This window comes from Eschrichtius robustus, chromosome 7, assembly GCF_028021215.1.
Source record: "Eschrichtius robustus isolate mEscRob2 chromosome 7, mEscRob2.pri, whole genome shotgun sequence".
Lineage (NCBI taxonomy): Eukaryota > Metazoa > Chordata > Mammalia > Artiodactyla > Eschrichtiidae > Eschrichtius > Eschrichtius robustus.
Genome location: NC_090830.1, coordinates 91883427 through 91896879, shown reverse-complemented (window position 1 = coordinate 91896879; position 13453 = coordinate 91883427). Strand labels below are relative to the sequence as shown.

Below are 13453 nucleotides of genomic sequence, written 5' to 3'. Positions count from 1 at the left end.
TAAAGTAATGTATTGTGAAGGTTGATGAAGTTTTAGATTCTAGCCATTTCCCCACATTATTACTTTCTCCATCATTTACACAAACAAAAACATTGTAAAATCTTCTTGGCAAATGAATATCGTTTTTTTCCTCCCTCCAGCCCCCCTCCACCCCCCATCTCTGTTTTTCACCTGAGAATTATCTTTATGGGATCTGTGAGTAAAATGTGAGTTTTTTTCCCCTAATGTCAGGAGCAGGCATTCAGAAAATTGTTCCAGTATATGCTCCTCTTTCCCAGTAGACTGTGTGTAATGTCCTCCTCCATTACCTCCCTCTAATCCCCATCTCCTGCCTCTGAGGGGCGGGGCAGTGTGGACAGGGTACAGAGAAGGAGATGTAGTGGTGGAGCAAAGTCACATGACTTTGCTCAAAGTTGACAAAGTTCTGTTTACCGTTCTGTTTTTGTGTTCAAAGTTGATTGGTGTGGTAATGCCACTTATTTTAGTTTACCTTTTTAATGTTGTCTCGTTAAAAACTTTATTTCTAATGAATTTTAGATGTGTAAAAAAGTTGCAGAAATAGTACTGAGAGTTCCTGAATACAACTCTCCTAACTTCCCCTTATGTTAATATTACTATGTAACCATACTTTGTAACCATAGTAAAGTTATCAAAACCAGGAAATCAACATTGGTATAATACTGTTAAATGAACTGCAGACCTTATTTGAATTCCAACAGTTTTTGTACTGTATTTTTCTGTTCCAGAATCCTCCCAGTATCCCACACTGTGTTTACAGTAGGCCCCCTTTTTTTTAAAGACCATTTATTTAATTTATTTTAAAAAAATTTTATATTTATTTATTTATTTGGTTGTGTGGGTGTTAGTTGCAGCAGGCGGGCTCCTTAGTTGTGGCTCCAGGGCTCCTTAGTTGCAGCATGTGGTCTCCTTAGTTGTGGCATGCAGACTCTTAGTTGCGGCATGCATGTGTGATCTAGTTCCCTGACCAGGGATTGAACCTGGGCCCACTGCACTGGGAGCGCGGAGTCTTATCCACTGCACCACCAGGGAAGTCCCTACTGTAGTCCCTTCTTATCTGTGGCTCGCTTTCCATGGTTTCAGTTACCTACAGTCAACCACAGTCTGAAAATATTAAATGGAGAATTCCAAACAATTCATAAGTTTTAAATTGCACACCATTCTGAGTAGCATGATGGAATCTTGTACCGTCCCACTCCTTCCCATCCAGGACATGAATCATCCCTTTGTCCAGCGTATCCCACCTGTTAGTCACTTAGTAGCCTGTCTTGGTTATCAGATCAGCTGTTGAGTCATCGCAGTGCTTGTTCAAGTAACCCTTATTTTACTTAATAATGGACCCCAAGCACATGAGTAGTGATGATGGCAGTTGGGATATGACAAAGAAAAGCTGTAAAGTGCTTCTATCCATGGAATTAAGAAGAAGGAAAAAGAAATTTATGGTAGTTTTGCTGTTACACCTCAAACTGCACAAGTTATGGCCAATGTGTGTGATAAGTGCTTAGTTAAGATGGAAAAGGCATTAAATATGTACAATAGGATATTTTGAAAGCTAGAGACCACATTCACATAACTTTTATTACAGTATATTATTATAATTGTTCTACTTTATTATTAGTTATTGTTGTTGTTAATGTCTTACTGTGCCTAACTTATAAATTAAACTTTATCGTTAGGTATATATCTATAGGGAAAAACATAGTATACATAGGGTTCCATATTGTCCGAGGTTTCAGGCAGCCACCGGGGAGTCTTGGATTTCCTACAGGTAAGGGGGGACTGCTGTAGTTTTCTAAGTCTCCTCTACCCTGTTATTTAGTTTTTCCTTTTCTTTCATGACTTTGACACTTTTGAAGACTACTCATCAGTTATTTTGTAGTATGTTCTTCAGTCTTGGGTTTGACTGACATTATTTTCACAAATGGAGTGAGGTCACTGAATTTTTGACAGAAATAGGAGAGAACTGATGTTGTGTCCTTTTCTGTGCATCATATCAGTGGGCTCTTTTTTTAAAAAAATAAAAAAATAAATAATTTTGTTTATTTATTTACTTATTTTTGGCTGTGTTGGGTCTTTGTTGCTGTTCGCGGGCTTTTCTCTGGTTGGGGCGAGCGGGGGCTACTCTTCATTGCGGTGCGTGGGCTTCTCATTGCGGTGGCTTCTCTTGTTGCAGAGCATGGGCTCTAGGCACACGGGCTTCAGTAGTTGTGGCACTCGGGCTCAGTAGTTGTGGCTCACGGGCTCTAGAGCGCAGGCTCAGTAGTTGTGGCGCACGGGCTTAGTTGCTCCGCGGCATGTGGCATCTTCCTGGACCAGGGTTCAAACCCATGTCTGCTGCGTTGGCAGGTGGATTCTTAACCCCTGCACCACCAGGGAAGCCTCTTTTTGAATGAATCAGATTAATAGTTTTTTACATCATAGGTAGTCAGAAATTAGAATTATCCCTAGAAATAATCCTTGATCTGTAAGAATTATTTCCAGTCCAGAATGACCATGAGGGATTTAAGCTTGCAGTATCCCAGTAGCATTTTTACCAAATAAGAGTTTAAGTAGGTCTGTTGAAGATTTGAAACCAGGCATGCTCTTGTCTTCCTGGCTGATGGATGTTCTTTTGGTCACCAGAACACTGAAAATTAATTAAGGCAGGTGAAACCTGTGGTAGTTTCCACAGTTGTTTTAGGGAATCCTCAGCAGTCAGGATGTCTGCACTTGTCTCTCAGTGAGATGAATGTGTTTTCATAAGCTGAAAACAGCCAACAACCACAACTGTTCACGATCATTGATGCTGTCTATTGGCAGCTCACTTTGATTCTATCTCTGGAAGTTTCTAGTTGGGAAGCTTCTATACTAATTGGTTCAGTGAGAGTAAATGACCTGTAGCAGAAGTGGGACTTGAACACTGTCTTCTGTTCAAACTCATTGCTGTTTCGTTATGTCTCACTTCTTCTCAAGAGCAAAATGTTCTGCATGCACTCCAGAAATGAAAAACAACCAGTAGTTCCCATTTTTCGTGTGGCTTATGAAATATCAACTACCTAATTTGATGAGCCATTTGGTAAGCAGATTATGGAGCATTTTGTTGTTGTCATGTTTTCTTTTTTGCTTAATTGCTGTTTATAGTTTCTGCCAGTTAGGAGTTGTGTGTGTGTGTGTGAGTGTATTTAGTCTCAAAAGGCTAGCCAGTTGATTGAATAAGAAAAATGGTAAGAGTTTGTGGTGGCAGGCTGACGTCAATAAATTGAATAAGTCTTCCCTTTTTTATTTATCGTTGTGTTCTTCCAGCCCTGCTTAGTTATGTTAAATACCCCTGACCTTTTCCCCTGCTTGCCTTTCAGGGCCTAAACATTCTTATAAAGGCTTCCAATGTGATTAGCATTGATGCTTCTGAGATTGCTTAGAAACTGATGGTCAGAGATTAATTGTGGGTTGCAGCAGTGGTCAGCCCAGGAGGCTTTTACATCTGTCTCTTCCATGGATTGAAAATGCTGTCAGGGCCATATGGCACAGTGCTTCACAGAAAAGCCAAGAATGACTTTCTAGCTGGGTGCCGGATTATCATTTGCTTCCACTTTGAAGTGGAGGTTATAGTGCTTTAGGTTTGATTTACTGTATACTAATAGGATTAATCCTTAACTTGAAATCACATGGGAGTATGTGTGTGTCTAGAATCCAATTCTAGTAATGTTATCAATATTCCATTCAGGGAAAGATATTATTAAACTATGTTTCTCTTTATATGTATGGAAAGAAAAACACCAGTTAATAAGTAGCTGAGCCTTGATTGACTTATTCCCTTGAAAATAAAAGTTTTGTTTAGAACAAGAGTGAGGTTGCCTAACTGGCTTTCTCTGTTTATTTTCTTTAATAATCTGTAATTATCATTTGGTTAAATGCTAAAATGTCTTCCCTACGTGTGGAGGGGTTATTATGGCCTAGTTTATGTGCATGTTTACATGCACGCCTGCTGACTCAAAATATGCCTTTAAATATACATACCCAGGGATCCAGGGACTTCCCTGGCGGTCCAGTGGTTAAGACTCCATGCTTCTACTGCAGGGGGTGCGGGTTCGATCCATGGTCTTGAAACAGATCCCACATGCCATGCAGCATGGCCAAAAAAAAAAAAAAAAAAAAACCACCCAGGACTTGAAAATCTAAATTAACAACAACAACAAAAAATGATGTTGAGGAGTTAAAAAAAATTGGATGGTGCTTGATTATTATGAGAAGGTCTCATTCTCTCTGAGTCTCTGTCTTTTTCTGTTTGTCTCTCTGAGTGTCTTTCTCTGCGAGTTTCTGTCTCTCATACCCTCCTTCTGTCTTCAACCTAACTTCTGTCTCTTTCTCTTCTGTCTGGCCAGCCCCATCTTTCTGTCTCTTCCTTTCTCGGGCTCTGTCCTCAGTCCCTTTGTCTATCTCCCTCCCGCCACCCCAAACGCTGTCCTTCAGATAGTACATCGCTCTTGTGGCTTTCTCTCATGCAGATTGCCTGTGTTTTTATGTTATTTTCACTTGCTTCCATACCAGAATAACTCATTTTATTTAGGTGGCTATTCGTGGTACTTTAAAATTTTACAAAGTGAAATCTGAGAATTGATGCAAAGGTTTTAAACCTGCTTCATCTTGCCTAATTTTCTACCTCCCTGTTGTGTCCCAGACCCCACCCCCCACACACTTCTCCATCAGGAAGATGGAAAGCATACATGGTTGCATAGTGATTTGAAATTAGACTTGGAGCAATGAAGAAAGAGAATGCATTGAGATTCTGCTTAATTTGTACCTATAAGATTTGGATCTGTAAAATAAACACTAATGCTCATTTGTAGTGGGTGATAATAACAGCCATATAATCTTTCCAGGAAAGTCCATATTGCTAAGGTAATAAATATGTAGTCCCAAGAGTCTCCTAAGGTTAATAATTTGCCATCATGGTTATTAAATATGTTAACTTTTACGTGATTTTATAAATAAATGATCACATGCTGAAGCTAGGGATGCTTTTTACGTTTGGGGGAATTATTTCTTGAGGGCAATAGCCATTTTCACTCACTATGCAACAGTTCTACGGAAGAGGAACTTTTTCCCCTTAATTGAGTTGTATAGTAAGTACATCAGTTCATCTCTAAAAAAAGGTGATAGCTGCCTTTATATTTATCCTGATTCCCTCTACTAAGTAGTAAACCTAGAAAGGGATTTTGCAATGGATCCCAAGGTATTCATTCGGTAAATCATATTTATTTGATACAGGATGTTTAATTAAACTGCCAAGTGGCTTCTTCATTTTGACTGTCATTTTGATTTAAACAAGCTCTATTCTGGCTGACATTTTGCAGAAGAAACCGAACTGAAACCTGTGTTCTCAAAGATTCTTTCTTTCAGCAGGCAGCTGGATTTTAAGAGTATTTGTTATAAACATTTTAGAAAATACAGTCTTTTACATGAGAAAAAATTTTCACACAGGCACTCAAACTACTTCTAAACATTAACTAGATTTCAGATTTCGTTAAAATGCTTTCTGACATTTAACATTCTTTTCAGGAAATAAGTATTCATGTAAATTGTTTTCTCAGAAATTGACCCTGAATAAAGAATTTCAGATCATTGGAAACAGGATCATTTGAAATCTACATTTCCTTCCCTTTTCCTAATTCATTTCATTTGCTCAATAGGATTTTCTCATAGAATTAACTTTTCCCTCTCTGCATAGTTACATAAGCTTGTTTTTCTAATCATGAAAAATTTTACCCATTTCGGCACTTATTAAAGTGGACTCTTACTTGAAGGGTTTCTGGTTTTAGAGCAAGAGTATATGACTAGAAGCAGATGACTAATACTTCATCGTTTATAGCCACAGAATTTCTTTGCAATTTTTAAATGCCTTTGTAAAGCTAGATCTTGTGCCTGAAAGCATGCTTTTGTGTTAGAAATCTTTTGGTGAACTACTTACTCAGGTCATATGCTTTCAAAGCCTTGCTTTTCTTTCCTCAGGATAAATTGCATTATGAGTTACCAATAACAATGCCATGTCATTTCAAAGAAAACTAAATTAAGTAGTGCAAGCCCAGGTTGCTGGAAACTGGATGACATAGGGTAGGCATTGTTTTGGTTACCATACGAAGGGTATATGTGTTTAATCACCAAGGATTGGTCAGTCCGCCAGTATCTTGTCATACCTGCTTGTTGTCCTAGCCGCACCCCACCCCCAAACAGTCATGCGGATTTTTTTTCAGATACCATTTTAGTTCAATCATTCAACTACCTGGTAATATTATGAATTATATATAGTATTTGCCATGATCAAGCATTAACTCACTGGCCTAATTGACTTTGGGGGACCAGATGGTGCCCCACAGAAAGATAGACTGGAGGAACGTTGTTGTTAGAGAGTGCCATCTGACATGAACAACTTTGAAGAAGCCTGGTTCTGGTTGGTCTCAGTCCTCTCCAGATGCTGTTTGAATCCAAACAGTTTCCCAGTTTTCTGTCGTTACAGAATTGCCTTCTGGAAAAATTGCTTTTTTATTACTTGGTAGCAGTATAGATTTAGTTTTTTGTGAATCATTAAGGCATTTAGAATCATCCTTACCCTCTTTTATTTTCGATCTCTTTCAGGTTGTTTGAAGGACGTTCATCAAGGAAACCAGAGAAGCTTAAAACACTCTTCTGCTACTTTAGAAGAGTCACAGAGAAAAGTACATTCCTTTCATTCTTACTGTAATTTTTGTCACTGAGGGGGACAGTTCAGACAGGTCAAAAACATTTTGTGTTTAAAGTACACTTTCCTGCCCAAACCACATTAAAACAATAATAATTCAATATCTAGATTTTATGCATTTGTTGTGTGTATACGTAAATGTGTGCTATGAATGTGTGTGGGTTTTATATACTCTGAAATTAGACTAGCGTAACATACGCTAATGGATGTTCATGAATAAAAATAGTAAATTAATACTTTCAAAAGAAAGTATATTGACTGGGAGATACATTTTAGGTATTCTTTATTTAAAGAAACAATTGACTATTACAGTTAGTTTATTTGCAGAGGTTAACCAGTTCATTGCCTTCCTACCCATCCCTCTCTTTTGTGCCTCCTTTATGCCCTTTGTAGAGTTCTTATAAAACAGTGTTTGTACTTAGAGTTTACATTGTCTTTCTTCCTCTGTTGGACCTCAGCCATCTTCTTTTCCCAGGGGCTAATCATAGCACCTGAGGCAGTAGTGGTAAATGTCTAGCCAATGCTGGTAGTGACCAGCTAATAATAGATGGGTGTTGCCACCCTTATCCTAGGAGCTGGGTGATCACAGACCCACAGACAAGTTTCTTAACATCTCTAAGCCTCAGTTTCTTCATCTGTAAAATAAAAGAATAATGATAACTTACCTCATAGGGTAGTTGTAAGTATTAAATCAGAAGTTACATGCTTAATAAATGTTAGCTATTATCATGGGTAGCCTTTCCTGCAAATCAATTATAAAGGAAACCAGAACATCTCAAAAGTTTGCTTTTGCTAAGTAGAACAGGTCAAGTGAAATGAGTTCTTTTCAGTTCTGGTTGTCGAAGTTGTGGGATTGTCTTAAAATACATCACTGAATTATTTTAAGGTCATTTTTCTCATATCCTTCCCTTAGTAAGTAATCTCACATCCTAGTGTACTTGGCATTCTTTTCCTTTTGAATGTATTGCTATTGGACATTGTTCAAATTTGGGGGAAAGAAATCAATGATCAGGATTTTGATAATTTAAGGGGAAAATTCATAGGCTTCTTTTGATAGAGGTTTATTTCTCTTTTTTTCTTGTTTTGTTTTTTTTTGTTTGTTTTTGTTTATTTGGCTGCGTCGGGTCTTAATTGTGGCACGTGGATCTTTGTTGCGGCATGCAGGGAGTTATTTCTTAGCTTATCATTTTTAGTTTTGTGCTCTGTACTGAATGAAATAGTAAGGAAAGTGAAGGCTCACTGGGGCTTATGAGACATGAAACCTAATTAGAATTTGTACTAATTTGTTAGAAACATGAGTATGTTTTTTGCTATTCTAAATCTAAATACAATGAATTCCATTACTGTTTCTAAGTAATTCAGGGTTTACTTTTGTGTCCCTGAAGTCAAATCCTGCATGTCTGCTCTAAAAACCAACTTACCTTTCCAAATTTTAGGATTTTAAATACTTTGAGAGAAAAAGCTGAAATTTTGTTTTTTCAACTAGAAATTTATAAATCATCATACATATTTTTTAAAAAAATATTTATTTATTTATTTGGCTGCTCCGGGTCTTTAGTTGCAGCACGTGGCATCTTTGATTATGGCATGCAGGATCTTTGGTTGTGGCATGCAGGATCTTTGGTTGTGGCATGCAGGATCTTTAGCTGCAGCATGCGGGATCTAGTTCCCTGACCAGCGTTGAACATGGCCCCTGCATTGGGAGCACGGAGTCTTAACCACTGGACCACCAGGGAAGTCCCTAAATCATCATAACTATTGGGAATTAGGCTGAAAAACTAAATTGTAATTAGACATTTTATTTTCTTTTTCACTGTACATGGTAATTTGGTTCTTTGTAGAAATATAGTAAGACATGCTATAGGTTTTTAGGATGTAAAGCTACAGGCTTAAGGAGGAAATACTAAATAGAATAAAAGAGGTTTGCAATTTAATAATTACTTTCTATAGAAAGTTCTAGAGTCTACTGAATAGAAACTATAGAAACCTATTTAAAGTACCATATTTCATCAACTCTAGGACATGATATATGATAAGAAGTTTCATTATGTTAGGTACCACTACAAAGGAAAAAACTCTCAGGATGGGGAGTTGTAGGAGGTATCTCTTACAAAGCTGGTATACCAGAGGTCTGTACCCTTAGTCTAAGAATAAGTGAGAAATTAACTTGGCCATGCAGAAAGGGGACAACAAAGAAACTGCAAGTGTCAACCTAGGTAGAGAGGGCACCCAAAAAATCTTCCCTGAGAATTTGAACCACGAGCTGCAAGTCTGAGGTCTGAAGTCATATTACCAGTGTGATCCACAGAAGCCTGCAACGGAAGATTTAATTCAGACTGATTTCAGGTTGGTCGTGGCCCCAGATGATGGTAGAAGCAGATGCACATCTTCTCTGGAAAAATTCAGCTTTAATGCAGACCAGTAGCAATGGCTAGATACCTTTGACTATGTGAGATATGTCCTAGTTTCCGAAACTTAATACATGAAAAATATGCTTTTTAGAATTGATAAAATATAATTTCATCAGGACCACCTTTTCAAGGATGTCAGTATATATTTTATATTTGTAGTGAGGCTCTTGAGACTGAAAGATTTTAAAGAGCTTTCTGAATTATTTTCAATATAATTTTAGATAAAACTATCTTATAAATGGAATATTTAAAAAGTGATGGCTTGGGACTTCCCTGGCGGTCCAGTGGTTAAGACTGTGCACTTCCATTGCAGGGGGTGTGGGTTCAACCCCTAGTCAGGGAACTAAGATCCCACATGCTGTACGGTGTGGTGAAAAAATTAAAAAAAAATAAGAGATTTAAAAAAAAAAAATTGGGTGATCTTAAAAAAAAAAAAATGATGACTCATATGCAGTATATATTGTGATTTTATTAAAGGAAATATTTGATTAACCAAAATAACCTATTCTGGTGTGAAAGGTGCCTTTTTATGGAAGAAAGGTAGTAGGCATGTTCTCAAGGGTTTTTTTTTGTTATTAATTATATCTAAAGAGCCATGTTCTTCTGTCTTTTCTCTTGCTTTGCCAGAAATTTTCATTTTTTAATTTCTCTTTGTCTCTCCTAGTATATATGAGAGACATTTAATGTTCTTACTTTTCTGCTAAATTATTGAATGATGACACAGACATTAGTTTCCTATTAATAGAATTGCTTCTCTGGTGTTTGAATTATTTGACTTGTGAATTTTAACTATGCTATCCATTTGTCTTAAAGAAAGTTAGACATCTAAAGAATATTTTGTAACTCATGTTAACAAAATTCTGTTTTCTACTGTAACTACTCCATATGATTTTTGAATTGTTGCTGCTTGTGACTGAGAGCAGAGAAATGTGGAATCATCTGAAGGAATGAAATGATTGCCAAGCTTTCACTGGGACTCTACCACCATTATCACTAATAGTTCCTGACATATCTCTCTCTGCTTAAGAGCATTTTTTTTTTAAAACAGAAGAAAACAGGAATGGCCTGGCCTTTTTAGTTTGTTCTTTGATTTGAATCAAACAAATAACTTTTGGCCAGCTGATTTATTTTTTGCTTTTGCCACTATTTAAAAAAAAAAAAAAAAAAGTAAATCTAACAAAAAAGGATCTTATCCTCTAAAATTTACTGCATTTTGATCCTCTCATATCTGTTGCTACTGGAAAACTATGTCATCATTCTTCTCTAACCTCTTAGAATACAGTAATTCCTCCTTCTGGCAAAGGTGCCTTTAAATAGAGCACTTGCATATCGTCTAAGCCCTGGATTTAGCTGTGTCAACCTCAAAGGACATGCCAACAATTTTCTTTTTTAATCTTAGACATATTATTTTATTATAAAACACATAAATGTGTATACATTTACCAGTCTTTAGGTGTAGGGTTAAGGCTTTTTTTTTTTTGAGGAGTTTACAAATTAAAATTTAGTTTGTCTTTGTCGTATAAGCTATATCCATTATGCATCTTTTTTTCCCCCAAGGATTTTTTAAAAATATACTCAGTTTGGAAAACTTAACCGAAAAGTACCAGCACGCAAATCCTACTGTCGTGCTGTTTTCTGTATAGTTTTGTGTCTTAGGGAGGGCTTATTTACTATTTTGTAGAAAGAATTCCTGTTGTAAGGATAATATGATTTTAAATCAATCTTCTGTTGTATTCCAGCACCAGGCTTTGTTTTTCCTGATTAGCTTTACAGGCAGTGTTAGACCCATTCTTTTACTGAATATATATAGTCTTTTCAAACTCAGTACTTATTTTGGGTGTGTTTCTCTTTTATTGCTTTTGTAGAACCTACTGGGTTGGTGACATTTACAAGACAGAGTCTTGAAGATTTTCCAGAGTGGGAAAGGTAATAATAATGTAAATAATCCTGGAATCTTAGAATTAGAAGGACTCTTTCACCATGAGATGATTGTATTTTACAGCCTCTGAAAAGATGGTTTCCCAACCTCCTAATTGCCCTAGTACCAGGGAGTTTCTTCTTAAAATGATCAGTTGATAGCTCTCATTGTTAGAAAGGTCATGCCTTTTGAATCAAAGTCTGCAACCCCTTCACTTCTACTCTTTTGCCTTAGTTTTGTCTTCTGAAACAAAGTCCTATATAGAATTTAGGAGTTTTCTGTGTGAAGACACTAACACTAAACACCAGTATTTAATGTTCCTCCTTACCCTTGGTTTTATGGTTAATGTTTGTATTTTATCTCTTTTCTTTCTGGAGGACAAGATTAGGAACTTTTTTTTTTTTTTTACTAAACTAAAATGTAAATCGTAATTACTTAGTATTTGTCTGAGGTGACAAGAGTTTTGAAGTTTGGCTGTCAACATGTACTATTGGCAATTTTGCGGAAGTTGCTAATTTACTAGGGTTTTTTCTTATTTACCTGCAAATACTGAGGAGAATAATAAGCAATCTGAGTTTATTCAGATACGTGAGTTCCTTAGTGCCTTGAAATAGTCAACACATTTTCTAACCTGGAACAAATCCCCAAAGCACTTAGAGAAGAATGTATCTACTTTTTCAGTGCATGTGAGGACATGATTAAACATGCTAAATGTATATTTTGGATGTGCATTCATGTTAATCAGTGCCTCTTCATTTTCTAATAATTTTTATCGTAGTTTGTAATTGTTTTGTTTAGAATTAGTGATGAAAGGGACTCACTCTTAAAGGAACTAACTTGAGAAAGCACATATGCTTAGATGGCTTTCCTGTGTTTTCATCCATCAAAGATGTTTATTTGTGAGGTGAAAGAAAAACAAACTTACTTTTGGAGGCTGACTGCATGGCTGAGATGATTATTAGCAGAGGGAAGTGGATAAAAGATTAAGCAACCAAAAGAAAGACAAAAACAAGAACAAAATTGAGTCAGAAAGGAAGAGGAACATGTACAGCATTTCGGAATCATGGCATATTAGAAATTAAAGGGACCCCAGGAAGTCATCTGGTCCAGCTGCCAACTAAAAGTAATCAGCTCTGTAATACCTATAACAGATGGAGACTAGGCAGCCCTGGTGATGGGAAATTCACGGTTTGGCCGCAGTCTATCCCATTGTTGGCTGCTTGTGTTATTGTCTAATACTTTCATTTACTAAAAAAGTCTGTCTTCCAAAAATCTCCCCACCCCGCCAAATCCCATTCCTCGTTCTTCCTTCTGGAGCTACAATAAATAAAACTAATTTTCTTTAACATTTGACCCTTCTTCATGTATTTTAATGCTTTCTTGATCCACCCCCACCTCTAACAATACACACAGGTACATACTAAACTACTCATTTCTTCTGTTTCACATATAATATGGATTGTAAACCCTTTAACTCTGCTGTTGATGTACCCTAGGCCATTGGTCCCTCTTAAAATATGGTGCCTAGAACTAAAGTAACAATCTGCTATGTTATCTGCCCAGACTAGAGTACAGAAGGTTGCTTTTCTTAGCTCTTCTATTAGTCTCTAATAGGAACACAGATGTTTTTGTTCATGTTGCTTTTGTGTAGATTTTATAGATCATTCAGAGGGATTGTTTTTAATTCAGCTCAGGATCTCTACTCTGCATCTGGCGTTCATTTGGCACTAATGTGAAAGGACACCTATTTGTACACCATCTGGGAGAGAAGGGATAGGTCAAAATGCAGAGATTGGTGAGGCTGCTGTGTCAGTAAGATAATTTTACTCTTTAAATAAGATCAAGATATTCCCCTTAACCTAGATAGGCAGAATTTAACTTGAAACTTTTCATACTTTTTTTTTTAATTTCATTCATCTCTTTTTTGTTTTAGCTGCTTCTTAAGTGAGTTGCAGAATGCAATTAAAATCCATCTCCCAGATTCCACAGAACCAGAAACATGTGTTCACTTAAAGAGAGAGGATGAAGAAGAGATGAGGATTGTTGGTATTCCCAAGAGTAAGGGACTAAATGGGTGCCAGGAAGTTAGAGGCTTTTCTGAGTTTCAAGATTCTGGCATTATAGTTAACCCTGTGACTATCAATAAATATCTTAGCCAGGCTTAGTTAATCACAGAGAACCAGAATAATCTGTCTTTGATTCCTGGGGCAGTGGTATGAAGAATTTGCTGGGCCCAGAAGGGGAAACCTATTAGGAAGTTGGAGGATGCTTATTTTAAAAAAATAGTTTCTAGCAATTTCATAATTTTGAGAAGTATACTATAAGGTGACAACTACAGTCACAGAGAATAGTTGACAGCAGATGAGATTTCTGGATCATGCTTCTTTATCT

The 13453-nt window shown here is 36.8% G+C and overlaps 1 protein-coding gene across 4 annotated transcripts in view; it reads left to right on the top strand.

Moving 5' to 3' along the window:
- The window catches only part of PARG (poly(ADP-ribose) glycohydrolase), a 110072-nt gene that overhangs the window by 56557 nt on the left and 40062 nt on the right, over positions 1–13453 (top strand). For all 4 annotated transcript variants that reach the window (XM_068548048.1, XM_068548050.1, XM_068548047.1 and 1 more), the window contains exons 10-11: positions 6631–6710; positions 11010–11070. In XM_068548048.1, coding sequence (XP_068404149.1) covers positions 6631–6710; positions 11010–11070 — 141 coding nt within the window. The remainder of the gene's footprint in view (positions 1–6630; positions 6711–11009; positions 11071–13453) is intronic.